At 33.3% G+C, this 16,324-nt stretch overlaps 1 protein-coding gene across 1 annotated transcript; it reads right to left on the bottom strand.

Annotated features, from left to right (window-relative positions):
* Window positions 1-3,060: 3,060 nt before the first annotated feature.
* On the bottom strand, window positions 3,061-14,965 carry LOC117102396 (sodium-dependent glucose transporter 1-like). The gene is made up of 2 exons (XM_033242650.1): window positions 14,277-14,965; window positions 3,061-3,629 (listed from the first exon to the last, which is right to left on the bottom strand). The coding sequence occupies exons 1-2, from the start codon at window positions 14,576-14,578 to the stop codon at window positions 3,446-3,448; spliced, it is 486 nt and encodes a 161-aa protein (XP_033098541.1). The 5' UTR covers window positions 14,579-14,965; the 3' UTR covers window positions 3,061-3,445.
* Between the last annotated feature and the right edge of the window lie 1,359 nt (window positions 14,966-16,324).

Genomic DNA, 16,324 nt, shown 5'->3' with positions numbered 1-16,324 from the left:
CCCCCCCCTTTCTGTCAACCCACCCCACTTTTGTCGACATCTCTTGATCCGCCCCCGAATATGGTGTGTGCGCAGGAGGGAACTCATTACACATACCACGTTTCCCAACCCCATTTCTCCATACCATGTCCCCACTTCGTCGTTCCCTAATGTTGTCCCCACCCTTTCGGTCCCACCTATTAGCCTAAAATTCAAAATGCTTTTACATTCAAAATATTTAAACATTTTATATACCGGACAAAATTGCACCGCTGGGAGGCTAATGCTTTTACTACGTAGCGTAAAAGGAGTAATTCTAGTTATTATTTATATTATCTTTATTAAAAAAATAGTATTTTTATATTTAATTTATTTCTGCCCTGTCATGAAAAACCCACTCAACTTACACATTTTTCAAAATGTGCTTTTTAGCTATTTGCTCTTTTGGGGACATGTGTATTCAGAATTTTGAAATTATAACTGAAAATATGAAATTCAAAATTAAAATATCACTCAACTGCAAGTCACAACTTTTCAATCGTATATAAGTGAAAGCTGACGAGAAACAATACGTACAGTGGCCCAAGCCTATGTTGTAATTACGACATAAATATGTCGAAATTACGACATACGTATGTCGTAATTACGACTTATTATGTCGAAATTTCGACATACGTAAGTCGTAATTACGACTTATTATTTTGAAATTTTGACATACGTATGTCGTAATTACAACTTATTATGTCGAAATTTCGACATAATATGTCGAAATTACGACATACGTATATCGAAATTTCGACTTATTATGTCGTAATTTCGACATAATAAGTCGTAATTACGACATACGTATGTCGAAATTTCGACATAATAAGTCGTAATTACGACTTACGTATGTCGAAATTTCGACATAATATAAGTCGTAATTATGACATAAAAATATATATTTCAGTGGCCCTAATAGGCTTTCGTAAAAATCTGATTGGATACAGAAACAAAGAAGTACATCTGTATCTAATCAGATTTATTGTTTATCATATATTTACTAATACGGTGGCTAAAAATACTTATTAGATTCAACTAATAAATGAAAATAATAATAGAATTCATTCATTTATTAAACTATACACTCCAATGTTACTAAATCAAAGCCTTTCAACAATAACTGTTAGATAAAGTAATATCAAAAATATTTGATACTACTGTATTCCAATTGTATAGAAAGATTCAGTGATGGGTGTCACATGACCTAACTTGGGTGTTAGATGTAAACTATCTATGGCGGCTGTCCCATGTTATTGCTGTAAAGATCATCATAATTGCTGAACGTTCTTTTAAACGTAATTTAAATTTAATACTCTATTAAAGTCGATAGTTGGTGTCCCTAAATTCACCACACAAACTTTGTGTGACTTGTCGTCCAAGGAATATGAGATTTTTTTCGAAGGATCACATAAATTTCAAAGCATACAATGCAAGGAGAAAGCTAGAATAAAAGTAAATAAAAACTATTTTGAACAATCGTATTGCCTTTCCTTGCCATTTACTACTCGCGTTAACAGTGAGTGGTTGTTTTCAAAACCAAAACCTTACCTTTTCCAATACTTAACCAAACCTCGCCAAATCCCTCTATTAATTCTAATTACAATAATAAATAATTGAAATTAAAAACAAAATAATGAAGTAACCCTATGAGCTTATTTCTAATGTTTTGTAAAGTAGAAAGAAGCACTTGAGAAGCATAATACTAACCTACAGTAAAATTCTACCTTGACTCATTAATTCTAAACAGAATGCATTATTCAAGCCTTGCAGTCACAAGTCTATTTTTTTAGTTGATGACTTAGTTTCTTAAGGCGATTAATTCTGCCTTTTGTGTATGTTCTATTACAAGTCCTAGAAGCAAATGATAACCATTACTATACAACTGGATCAATGCGCTTTTGAATTCTAAATGAAATCCCAATTCCAAGTTTTAGCATAAAACCTGAAAAACTCTAAAAATGTCGCACCTACAGTACATTTCTCATTTTCAATTCTTATATTTCTTCTCCTTTACTTAAAACCAGTTTTTATTTTCAGACCTTGATTTAAAGAAAAAGCAGGAGAGCTACTAACAGCTCTCCTCAAGAAATTGAGGAGAGCTGTTTTTTAGCGACAAAATTTGGTCAAACGGCCAAATTTTAGCACTAGGCCTACTGTTACTGTCTGTTGTTACACTGTGCAAGAGAATGAACAATAAATTATGTATCAGGACATAAATTCCCAGCAAGGATTATTCAAAATTAGCTTGGTTCCGATTGTCTGGAAATTGTTTCGATCGTCTGTCAATGCAATAATCAAGGACTTACGATCTGGCCCTCGTCTAGGTAGGCCTATCCTGGGTTAGGGCAGCCTAGGCCTAGCCTTGGGAGATACCGCGATTTACTTACTTAGGCTAGCTGATATCTCATATCTTGTAATATACTGTAGTTGGTGGCAAAGGTAATTTTTAAGGTGTGTCCGGATTTCTTGTTGCAGGGAGTTGTTGGATGCCAAGTAAATACAGGTTGCTTGATAAAGGTTGACAGATTATTATGATAAGGATTATCGGCTGACCTGGCATGTATACATTTAAGTCAAATAAAAAGATAGCAAATGAACAGTTTAGTACACCATTCTCAAGATTGTACACAAAGATAGCCTCTACCTCTGTCAGGTATACTACCACTAGCCAATCAAACTGTAGGTAAGCAAGCGTGGGAGAGATTCCCATACTGCATGTATCACACACATGTAGCTTACTTCAAAGTCATTCAATGTCAGCCAAAATCAAAGTAACATTTATTCAATCCAAAAAAGGAAATTACATTTTAATAAAATATTAGAATTAAAACTGATCAACAAATGCCACCAAGAAAAGAAAAGAAGTTTCTCAATTGAAGGCAAAGAAAAAAGTTTTAAATACAAAATGCAATAGAAATATTTACCAATGGGTCGGGGCCCTGAGGACTGCCACAAGAGTGTTCATTATATTACCAATGGGTTGGGGCCCTGAGGACTACCACAAGAGCGCATTGTATTTACCTATGGGTCCTGGGGACTACCACAAGAGCACATACCTATGGGTCAGGGGCCCTGGGGACTACCATAAGAGAGCGCATTATATTTACATTAAGCGTCAGGGGTCCTGAGGCCTGCCACAAGAGAACGAATAGGTGATAGGCAGATGTCAATAACTTACAAGATAATCAATATCTCAAGAATTCCCAATAGGCTTATTTCTACTATAATTAAAATACTAACTTATAATTAAAATACTAATTAATTTGGAGGTTTGAAGGGCAGTGGTCATGACTGAGCTACAGGGCCCTAACAAGTTCAGTTGTTCAAGCAGTATCTAAAGAAATAAAGAAAGCAGTGGTCCCAAGATGAAAAAATCCACATCTGGGAGACCTGTTTAAATGAGCTTTCTTCATCTACCGTTGGCCTACTGCACCCATCCACACTGAAATCCAGCAGACAACTGATTACATTGGTAAATACATGCAAATATCATGAATTTTGGGGGAGATGTTACAGTATTTGCCCAGGAGATTCTTCTTGCTTGCATTAGTGTGGGAGGCCTTTCTGATTTCCAGGAGACTCTCGCAAATTGTGGAGACTTATGACCCCTGCAAAAACAAAATGAAACACACCAATCTTATCCCATAGGATTTTTATAACTTTGGGTAGTAAGTCTGCACATAAGTAGATAACATGGTCATATTCAGGTTTGCAATTTGGGGGGTATGTGGGTGTGCAGATGTGGGCCAACTGGAGTATTAACTAGAATCCTTGGTAAGGTCAAGGGGCAAAGCCACTTTGATTGCAACTTCAGTTTTTCATAATACTAATATGGCAACTGCAGTGCTCAAACACTGGCCTAAAGAAGCTGGTTAAAATGTAAAGATTCCTTTGTAATCGATGGTACAGAAAATAATCACAAGATTTTATATTTAATCTACATTCCTAACTGTCTTATAAATGTGAAAGTTTTCAATTTGGGACGGGGGAAGGGTGTGCACTACACACGATATGGGACGGGGGAAGGGTGGGCACTACACACGATATGGGACGGGGGAAGGGTGGGCACTACACACGATATGGGACGGGGGAAGGGTGGGCACTACACACGATATGGGACGGGGGAAGGGTGGGCACTACACACGATATGGGACGGGGGAAGGGTGGGCACTACACACGATATGGGCCTGGAGAATCCCTTAAGCTTCCTTACACCCACACTGGCACCACCACCAATTCCAATACAACACCACTGATCAAGTTAGTATTGATTAGTACATAGCTATTGAAATTACTGTAACAAAAAAAGAATGCAATGTTCTTCATGACAGCCTTGCTTAATTTTATTCATAGTTAGAGGCACAGGGAATTCAAAAGTGCAATATTGAATCTGAATTGCAATAGACAACGTCAACAAGGCACTTTTCATGTCATTAAAGTTCAACTATAGCAGGGGTGGTGCCAGCGGAAGGCAAGGGGGGCCATGTCAGGGAGAGCTGGCCCCTGTCTATGAGAAAAACCACAATTTGTCGAGGAGAAAATAATTATTTGTAAAGCGTCATATTTTTCGGGGGCTTCACCCCCATGGAACACTTTCGAGAGATTTCGAGCGACGCCCAACCATGTCCACTTTTTTTTGTCAGGGACATTGTTGGAATAACAATAACCAAAAATTCAGAAGAGTTAAAATTAAATTAATATTTGCATTCATATTGTGGCAAAATTATGATTTTTCATTTGAGTGATCAATATGAATTTGATGTTTAATCTTTTTGAAGACTTTCCATATTCTATATTTTAATTTCAGTATCATCAGTAAAAATTACTATCATGCTACTAGAATTCTGAACAGAAATTTTACTTTGAAAGGGAACAATCTTGAATCTACTGTATCAAATTAACCCAGTAAATAATATTGTGTATTAGGAAAACATTAATGGCTTGATTTGTGACAATGACAACCTTTCTTGAAAATTTTCTCTGCTCACTGAATGCATTACAAAGTCCATAATCTATTTGAATCTTGGTATCATCAGTGAAGATTTGCTATCATGCTACTTTATTTTGTTATTGAATTTTACTTTGAATATATCCAATTAACCCAGTAAAGAAATAATACTGCGTATTAGCCATTATTGGCTCGATATGCAGAACATTGATAATATACAGTACCTAATAATGCAAAAAAATTATTTATTTTGGGGTATATATTTCCAGAATTATTTTCATGATCCATACATTACCATCTACGGTACTACTTTCTATAACTTAACGCAAGTTCTAAAAATTTAAAATAATTTCTTATAAATATTATGCCACAGAAGAATTGTTTTACCCATCATGCAGTAGTTTTTATGAGGTGGTAATATTATTTTGAAAAAAAATGATTAAATTGAAATTGAAATAGTCTATTTTTTCCCTCAAAGGTTCTTTAAACAATATTTTCTATCCTTGCAAATTCATTCCATTAAAAAATGTCATTATCCTACAAAATGTTTACTTTTGAGGTTCCATTTTTGCTATTATAATTTCTCTTGTATATTTTCCATCGATTCTGGAGAAAATTTGTGTCCTAGCCATATACAGTTTGCCATCCTTAAAGTATTCAAGTATATTTATCACTTTCCATGTTTAACGTAATGTAATTAGACTTAATAACCCTTTATGCCAAAGTCTCAAAGTGCTTGAGGTGTGAACTAGCTCGTAATTTCCTTATAATATAAGGTTGTACACCAGGGTAACCCCTAGAATACTCATCTCAAAATATATACTTGGTTCTATGAAGTGCACATGAGCCAAATGTGTCTACTGTTTATAGTCCTTTTCCGAGGAGACTTGATCTATAAATTGAATAAATTGAATTTGTTTAATACACAGAAGCACATTATTCATTATTAGATTATTGGCTTCAGGATTTATTCATGCAGTTTTTCTTTGTAATTCAACAATTGATCAAGTAATGGATATGAAGTAAGATGAAGCACATGTTGTGGTGTTAAAAATACACATGGTTGCAAAACTGCATGATTGTACTGTTTTTTCCAATGTTAACCACTGTCAGATGTTTAGTAGAAAGCACTCTACCAATGCCAAACATTACTTTAAAATATAAAATTATGATTATTCTTGATTCTCTACCAGTCGATTCTCATGTCTGATTTATAGAGTAAACACAAAAATTTACCAAAAATATACTGATGATGCTCGTAAGGTTGGCCATCTAAATTTTCAAATTGGGAAATGCATTGAATTGAAACTGAGAATTAAACTGTTATTTAATAATAATATTCTGTCTTGGAAAAAAAATTAATAACAATAACAGCTGTGAAATTGTAATCATTCCAAGGTCTTCCAAGCCAGGCTCAGTGTTCATCAGATCAACAATTTTAAGTAAAATAATTTTCTATGTTTCTCATTATTTTAAATAGCAAATATACTACACTAGTCAGTTATAGGATGGAACCCTGCTTTATACAGTAAACCAGTTCTCTTTATGAGGCCCAAGCACATGCGATGTAAATATCATTCAAGTTTTGTCTTTTTATGATACTGTAACAAAAACAAAATATATGCAGCTGGCAAATGAGAAAGTCGAAAGGTCCAAAATATATTTAGAATAGAATTAGCTATAATTAATTAAATTACCCATCCAATATATTATATAACTTGACATTACTGATCAGTGAATGCCAAAGTTTGCTTATATCAATATTTGACAGGTAATTTAATTAATTATATACTGTAAATTTGTTTGCCTCAGCAACTCCAGACAACAAATTGACATTCAGTTAATTTCAGATGTCAGATGAATATTAAATTTTGTTTTTTCTTCAAACCAAATAATTTTGTGAACAATAATTAATGTCTCATTGTATTTATAAATTAGATACTCTACATGTCAACTTTAAAATTTATATTAAAATACAAACAACAGTAGGCCTACTGTCATACAAAGACTCCTACTGCAGTGCAAACATCTCAAGTGTGTGAACAGAACTACTGTCATACAAAGACTCCTACTGCAGTGCATACATCTCAAGTGTGTGTGAACAGCATTAACACACCACATGCTGAGAATAGGGTTTGCATCATCATTATGTACATCACAGTACTGTATGCCACATGAAAAGAGAAGGGTTAGCATCAATGGAAGACACTGGTAGCACACTCCAAATGTTTACAGACCCTTTCATTACACTTTAACACTAATAATAATACATTTTCTGTCATTTTATACATTTTTTTAATTGGATTTCTGTAACTTAAATTTCAGTATCTGTTACAATCATTTTTAAATATTTATAACAAATTGTAAATAATTTCTCCATTTTAAAATTCTAAAACTTTGACAATTTTTAACTGAATAGTAAGTCAATAATTCAATTTTAACTAAAATAAACAGATTTGCAATTACACCTTTAAGAAGATCCTATAGGATGTGTGCCTTCACTTTTATAATGGTTCCAATGTCAGAGGTCCCAAGTCTACCGCTACTTGCGGTAGTCTACCGCGTTTAGCGACGATCTACCGCGCTACCGTAAGCTTACGTTTTTCTACCGCATGAAAAAAATTCTCCCGTAAATTTTTGAAAATTTGAGTAGGCTATTTAATTTTGAATATAATTATAAGCTTAGCCTAGGCCTAGATAAAAACATAACTTGTTAAAAAACAATCGTAAACAATCACAAATAAGTTTATTCCACTCCCTACCATCACTGTTTATAATGTATTTGCAATTAATTACGGTAGCTGCTGAAAACATGGAATCCCAATACACTTTGTTTATTTAAAAAGTCGATGCGCCCATCCTTCCGATGCCCGGCCTGAGACCATGCCTGCATTGATCTAAACAACCCCGTAAACAACACGCCCTTTGTCCCGTAGAACAGGCTTACAGTTAACTTTTTGCATAAAGTTAATTTTATCGAGCTGTTTCATGAAAATAATCACACAATTATTAATTAATAGTCGAAAATAATAAGTAAAAATATGGCTCCAGCGAAGATGTGTTTTTAATTCGTAATTCAAGAAGGACGTTCGCTGTGGCGCACCATCGAGGTTAACGAACTCAACTCTGGAAAAAGTATACTGTTTGAAAGCATGGAGGTCCATGTTGTTAGTTATGCTGTAATATCTGTGAAGAACGGTGGAATGGCCGATGTTGAAAGATATTTAAAGGTATGTGGACTTCTTTTTAAACAGTTTTATGTGATTGTGATAAAAAATCATACGTTCTATATTCAGTTTTGTGACTTGGTAATGGATGGTTTAGAGGCCTGCACTCATCATTACCCTACTACCCTAGCCGTCTCATCGAGCCATTTTTCCCTGTACTAGATAGGGCCTAGACTAGGCCTAGGGCTAGCCTAGGCCAACTGTCATTTAAATACCTTAAGTCTAGACCTCAGTTAAGGTTTTTGAAGTCAAGCTACATATACTGTACCTAGACAAGACTATCGATATTTTAACAAGAATTTAAAAAAAAATTAGGTTACATATATTTTGAGATAATATTTTCGTTATTTTTTTATGTTGACAGATTTGTTTGCCATGATTGAACTGCATCCAAATTCCGCTCTTCTCTTAGCAGCAAAGAAGCTACTGGACTACTACTACTGTTGAATACAATATTAAACTAACAGATGCCAGAAAAGAACTGTAAATTGATGTAATTAATGATATTGATGTAGTAGGCCTAGTGTAAATAAATGAATAATGTACAATATTAGACACCTACTGTACAGATTAGTAGATTCCAGAATTTATGTAAATTCATGGTATTAATTTACATTGTTGTGTAAATAAAAATGAAAGGAAGAGCAAGTTAACTGTGTGTTTGATCATTGAATGTCAAGTATTTGATATTATGAGTAGTTGAGTATTGGCTGCAACGCGATGCGTGTTGTATTTGCAGGCGGCCAAAGGTTCCCGACAAAATCTCCTGCAAATGGAGTTCTTCAACTTGGGAGCCCTGCAATGTATTCAAGTCATTGAAAGTCAGGCTTCGGAGGAAACATCATTTTCCATACAGTATGCTGTACAACTGATTTTTCTAAAACACAGAAAGAATATTTGATGAAAAACAGTTGAATATTCAAAAATCTTTATCTCTGTCATGCTGTCTTTCGTCAAATATGCTTTCCGTGTCTTAAAAAATTCAGGCTTTACAACATATCAAAAATTGTTTTTCTTCCAGAGCTTTAATATTGGCCTAGAAATTTCTATGAAGTGTTTTGTGAGAGGATGAAATCATAAATTGGGCTGGACTATATCAAGGCTTGAGTAGAAGAATATTTTATATGGAGGTGGAAATCTCTTATCCAAATTGGAAAAATCATTTGTTTCAAATTCCAATATCATAAATCACAAAGAGATTGAACAATTCAATATTCATCATATTGTACTACGTGGACGATTAAATCAATAGTAATCCGCTACGGATTAAATTGTGGATATAGTTATTATGACCTGACCACTAATCACTGTAATGGCATAATAGCATAGGGAAGGACATTAAACTTTAAGGCCCTGTCACATAGTAGCGAATAGACCTAACATATGCCGAGCGTTCTCATTTCTTTTTCTAAGTCCTGATACGCTCAGATACGCTCAATTTTTTTGGCAAAAAAAAAAAAAATTTTGCGTGAAAGACAAACGCCCAACGAATGAGAAACGAATGTTCATCGTACAACTAGCGTCCATTTAACGAATGACAGCACGTTTGCAGCGTTCGCCCAACGAATGTTCAGCGTACACAACGAATGCCCAGCGAATGTCACACGTATGCCTTACGTATTGACGACTTGTAAACGTTGATGTAGGTCGGTATACGCTGAGTGTTTGCTGGCCATTCGTTAGTCATTAGTTAGACAAACGCTATGAATACGTTATGCATTTGCTATGGCAACGTTTCAGATGGGATTGAACGTGTTTGGGCGAAGAACGGACGAACGGAAAACGTAAACCCAACGTGCACCAAAACATGCGAAACGTTCAAACAACGAATGCTCACCGTATACATAGCGTATGCAGCAGAACGTTGTCATTCGTTTAAAATTTTGAACATGTCCAAAAATTTTAATCGACCCCAGCGTACCCCAACGAACAGCTAACAAATACAACGTATGCCAAACGTATTACGAATGTCAACTACGCGAACGTAAACCAATATTTTGATAAACGTCGGCATACGTTGGTTCTATACACTAAAGTGTGACAGGGGCTTTAAAGAAAACACTGTTGAGGTGGAGGATGAGTACAACATAAAAGAGAACACTGTAAATTGAGGTGTAGGATGAGCACAACATTCAAAAGAACACTGTAAATTGAGATTCTTCAGGACGAGCACAACATTAACGGGAACATTAAAGGGGAACACTGTAAATTGAGGTGTAGGATGAGCACAACGTTTTTAAAGAGAACACTGAAAATGGAGGTATAGAATTAGTACAGCCTGAGTGAAGACAATAACATTAATTACAAAAACTGATTAATAGGCCCCTAGAATGTCAGTAGGATGAGTATTAAAAATGATCATGTAATGAACCGTGAAGTGAACAGTGTTGTGTTCCTCAATTCTAAAAATATTTTTTCGTCACAGTACAAATACTGAAATGTATTTGTTGAGTGAACCTAAGATTTCAAAGACTGCGAGAATTTGGGGGGGGGGGGCAGATATGGCGGTGAACGCAATAGAGTGTGCCTTCATGTCCCTACTGTTTCTAAGCCAACAGTTCCCTGCCTTCTCTCTCTCCTCCACTCCCAAAAAAAAAAAGAATGTTAGATTACAAAAATATTTTGAAGATCCAATGATATCTTAATGTATCAAAACACAAAATAATTATAAGATGAGTAATTATAGAAAGCATTATCATAATGATGTTGAGAATGAGGATGGAACAACTCTACTTTTAATTAGCTTGATGTTGAAATACAAATATTGATTGTGAGTCATGGTTCACACAAAGCCTTGATGAAGCAAACAATGGACTTATTAAAATATCCTCTAAACTACTGTATGAATTAAAATATTGTATTTTTTACTTTAAATACATACTATTTGTAATTACTTTTCCTTACATCTAAAATTCCAAGTCAAACTCTTGTTATTGCATTAATTCATTTACTTTAATTAGTTGTTTTGATACTTTTACTTTGTATTTACCGATCTTGGCCTATTTATTAAAAGTTTGAGAATAAAAAAGGATTTAAAAAAATAAATAAATAGTTCACTCCCATGGTAATTTTCAGCAAAGCCTGTGCAAGGTATCATATTAGGAGGTACAAGCACAGTACATGTTAAAAATTTGAACCACTCTTACACAAAATTATTAGATGTTACTGGACTATTTTTAAGCCATAAAATAATACTGGAAAAATCTATTAAAAAAATTATAATAAACCAGAATTGTCAAGCTTCCAACAGTATGCAGTAAATAGTAAATGCATCTTAATTAAAACAACACCATATTTATCAGTTTATTAAGTGGAACTGACTGCCAAAACTTACTTTAAAAATTTGTTAAAATATTCAAATTTTGGTTAGCGAGGTGAGTAAAGTAACACTAACTTATTACAGTATTCAGGTCTACTGTATACTATATGGTTCATGATATAATATGAAAATTCACCATAATTCTGTTTACAGCTGTTGAATACAAATTTCAATAAGTTTATAATACCTGAATTAAATGATTTCCTTTATCCAATGGGATATACTGTAAGGCCACATGTTCATCTACTGTACGTTTAATGTCCAGATTGGTTTCTGAATGAATGTTTTGATAACGGTGTTGTGTTTTCAATAACATCGAAGTAGTACAGTATACAATAACACAATTGGTTATGGAAGAAAACAGGTTTGCTGACTTAAAAAATGATCCAGGTCTTAAAGCCACTCTTTCAGTATAATTCTACAGCAAGATTCCATCTAAATCATCACAACAAAAATGGACTAATCTAATCGTAAAGTGCTATTTTGCTTGTATCATTGGATCTTTACTATCTATAATAATAATAATCACCAGAAAGCACATAGAGACAGCCAGAGCATCTACAAATATACAGATATTCCGACTAGTTAGTTTTTTGTTATTTACTGTAACTCTTTTATGTTCGGGATGCCCCTCCCCCACCCACACCCTGTGCATCATTAAATATTGTGAAAATGAATAATGATATACGACAGTATATTTTTTTATTGTTTTAATTATTTTTAAAAATACATTATTTGATAAATATTATGTTGTTAACCACCTATTTTATTATAGTGCAATAGATATTCACCTGTGTAATAATGATACTGGACATTTCAGATTTGGTAATAATGCCATAACTCAAGTGATTATTACAAACATACAACAATTTCACCTTAGTGCTAGAGTTTTATATTCCTGTCAAATTGATTACTATATGACACTGATGGTAACTAATTCTAGAATCAATATGAAAAATATGATTACTTACTAAATGACATGAACAAATCTTATATAAAAATTGTATTTTATTGCTTTAATAATAATTATTATTAAGAAAAAAATAATAATTTTGTAAAATTTAACTCTGAATTTCAAAACAAATACATGTGACAGTGCATACAGTTAAGAAGAGCAATAATTGTTTCAATCACAAGATTTTTTTTTGAGAGATGAAATTAATGAACTAGTAAAATAACAATTTTAATAAAGATACACGATTTTATTTATAATAATAATAATATTTTAGCATTTGAAGTAAAGTATCAAATACAATATGGTTTACTTGAAATTTAGGTCCTTGTTGCTTATATTAAATAATAAAACAGTTTAGAGAAAGTAATCAAATACATAGAGTTTAAAATATAAATTTTAAGTAAAAGGTTTTATAAAATGAAAATTTTACGCATTCACCTTCACAAAATATCTTGATAATAATTAAATATAGTGAGCATGGAAGAAGGCCATTAAGTTAATAACAGATGTGTAAGCAGTGGTGGTAGGCAGGTCATAGATGATGAGAATAAAAGACGAAGCCATGGTAAACTATTACAAAATGGGCTTGATTGGTTTGAGAATACAACATATTACTATGGTAACAACATGAAGAGGCTCTTAGCAATAAAGAACCAAACAATAGTAGTTATAATGATGATTACCACCATCTATATCCCTTGCAATATTCATAATTTGATATCATAGCAACTAAAGCCTTTGGTTCTAAATATTCATGGTACTACTGTATTATTATTACCTATTCAGTTTGCTCCATGCTTATTAATACATTTTTATACTGTTGGGAATATTGGATGGGGTTGGATTTGTTGTGAACACTAACAACTCACAAAAGTTTGAAGACCTACTTCCAGTGGTACCTCTGGTGGTGAATGGCAAAATATACTTTACCGGAGGCAATACTATGCTTTTCCGAAGGGCATTCTTTATAAATATTTACATGATAATATTTCAAACTTGCATTTGGTGGATGACTACTTTTTTAAATATATTATTTTATTCTTCATTTCACTTTGTGGTTTATGCAATTAAGCACCATGAGCTTTACTTAGTTGATAATAAAAGCGGTATGGCCTACAGTATAAAGTTTACTATCGTTATTATGTTGTTGTTAAATTAATGCTGAATGATGCATTGTTGTTTGGTTCCATTGTGTTTGTCAGTGTCAATGTTTATTTTAGTTGTGAAAGAAATTTACTTTATTTTTTATATATTTGCAAATATACTACTGTAGGTGATTCACTTTCACGAGACAAAACACATAAAAGAAATGCAATTAATTTCATATTTTAGGCCTATTTATTAATATGTCAAGTTGCCAATTCTCCCTTCATCATACTCCTGAATTATGCCATGTTTTGTAATTTATAAATTTAACATTATTATATTGTATATTTATAATATAAAACCAATTTTTTAAATGCTAAATTAAATACTAATGCTTCAAATCATATTTTTTGTTGCGACACAGTACAAAATTGTATTGATACTGCGTATAAACTCTATGCAGTTTTTTGTCCTAGTTGACAGTTGCCTACATATGCCTACTGTTTTGGAATTGAACATCACCTTGGATGGCTGTTTTTATCTAGATGAGTTTAATGTTGCTGGATGTACTCTGGACTTGGAAATGAGAGTGGTACTGGAAACTTTACAGTGGTACTGCAGACCTACTACTACTACTACTAGTACTACTAGTACTAGCTAGGCCTATGATACCAACAATGCATCATCACAGGTTCATTAATTAATAATAAATAAACTCACCTGTCAACCAGAATTCCTCCAAGCATTGATCCAACTAAAGTACTAAGGGTTTGAGCAAGGAAAACCCAAGCCATCGAGTCCAATTTTGAGCTTGTCTGGCATCCAAGATCCAACAATGTAGGCCCTAATAATGCAACACACATTCCAAAACTCCAGAACACACTACAATACGTTATCGTTGCCTGCAAGTTTTTTCCAAAGAGATCTTTCGATGTTATTGTTGTTGGAGGACTCGACGAAGACATCGTTTCCTTCGAAGTTTCTGTAGATGTAGTCTCTGATTTTTTCTTTCTGTCTGCCATTTTAAAGATTTTGTAACGGTGTGTAATAAAGACTTTTATGTGTTATATTTAAATATAAATTGTGATAAGCTGTTCTTTTGAATATCGTAAAAAATAAATAAGCACAACCAGCAGGATACTCACAGGAGCGTAACAAGTGTTAATTACCGCGGTAACCCATTCTGAACAACCTGTTTGAACACAGCGTCCCTGTCATCTCACTGTTAGAAATTTCCAAACAATCCTAATAAATACACTGCACGGCCATAATCATAGATCTCCGATAAATTTATGGTGGGTTACTTAGTTTATTTTAACCTTTTAGTTACAAGTCCATCGCCAAAAAAAGTCAATATCTGCCCACCTAACATCCATCTGTTTCTCTACATTAAAACAGTCAAAAGCACTCTATTGACTCTCTGCACACAATACATTGGTGTGAGGTTGGTGTCATTTTGATACAGGTAACTAAATAGAGTTATTGTAGCTATTTACATTGTGTAATTTATTTAAAACCATTATATTACTTATACTTATAATGATATAAATATATTTAAATAATGTTTACTAATTATAAAATGCTATTATTTAAACAGTAATTATATTAATTACAAATATTTATTTTTAACCCTACACAAAAATGGTTGAATCTGACAATCTCCACTTGCTGTGAATTAACTAGGATTGGCTAAAAATTGTATCCTTGTTTCTATGAAATACGGTTGTCAACAAATCAATCAATTATTTATTCGATAATGATATTGACTTGTTTCCGTTGATTTGTTGTAATTTATGCCCTTTGTATTTGTGTTTAAGCTTTAGAAATTGTCTTATTCGTCAGTCTATTCACGTGTCCACACAATCATTTTACCACCAGAGCAGTCTGAGTCCCGGTCTGAGTACATATAATACCTGAGACATGGAGCTATAATTTTATAGCTCCATGCCTGAGACAACTATACTACAAGTTGTCTGTTAGTACAGTTTGTGTTGTCTGAGAGTACAGTATAGTTGTGTTGTCTAGAGTCATGTATACCAATCCACAACCACAAACCCTGTATTTATTATCATCACCATTTATGATTTATCATTTTCATTATAACAGGTTGAGATGGTGATGGAATAGGTTAACCTTTTGTTTTACAATAAATAATAGTTAACTTAATTAAATATATAATTGTAATTTTCTTTTTTACCCTTGTAATTTGTCTATTTTTTGGTATTTTGTGATTGATTCTTGATGTTTTTCTATTTCAGCTTAGTGTATGTAGGCCCTATTTTATATTAAGGCCTATATATAAAAAAGATATGTTTTTTATCATAATTTTGCATTAAATTAAATAATAATTAACTTAAAGTAATTAATGTTAAACATGTATTGGTGAACCGTTTGATGTTGAAATAAGCGCCGCTCTCGAATAAGCGCCGCACCAAGCCTGATTTGTTTAGATAAGTAAGCCCCGCTATCGAATTTGTACCGCTTAATCGATACCGTAGTTTATTTGTACCGCTTAATCGATACCGTAGTTTATTTGTACCGCTTAATCAATAGTTTATAATTACCCTGTGTGTAACTTGAAACACTTTGAGAAACAGAGTTTTAAATACAATGCATACGGTGTTAAAATGAATGAATAACACAATTAAGACAAACATTTCTCTATAAATGTATTTACGATCACGTAGGACCTTCGTGAGATATGTAACATGGGAACCGAACGGGTATTTTTTATAAGCTCCCGACCGCTCTCAAATAAACGCCGCTCT

This window comes from Anneissia japonica, unplaced genomic scaffold (genome assembly GCF_011630105.1).
Source record: "Anneissia japonica isolate Jap-2015-1 unplaced genomic scaffold, ASM1163010v1 scaffold10930_len20448_cov181, whole genome shotgun sequence".
Taxonomy (NCBI): domain Eukaryota; kingdom Metazoa; phylum Echinodermata; class Crinoidea; order Comatulida; family Comatulidae; genus Anneissia; species Anneissia japonica.
The sequence above is the reverse complement of the archived record's forward strand: the minus strand, read 5'-3'. Positions and strand labels throughout refer to the sequence as shown.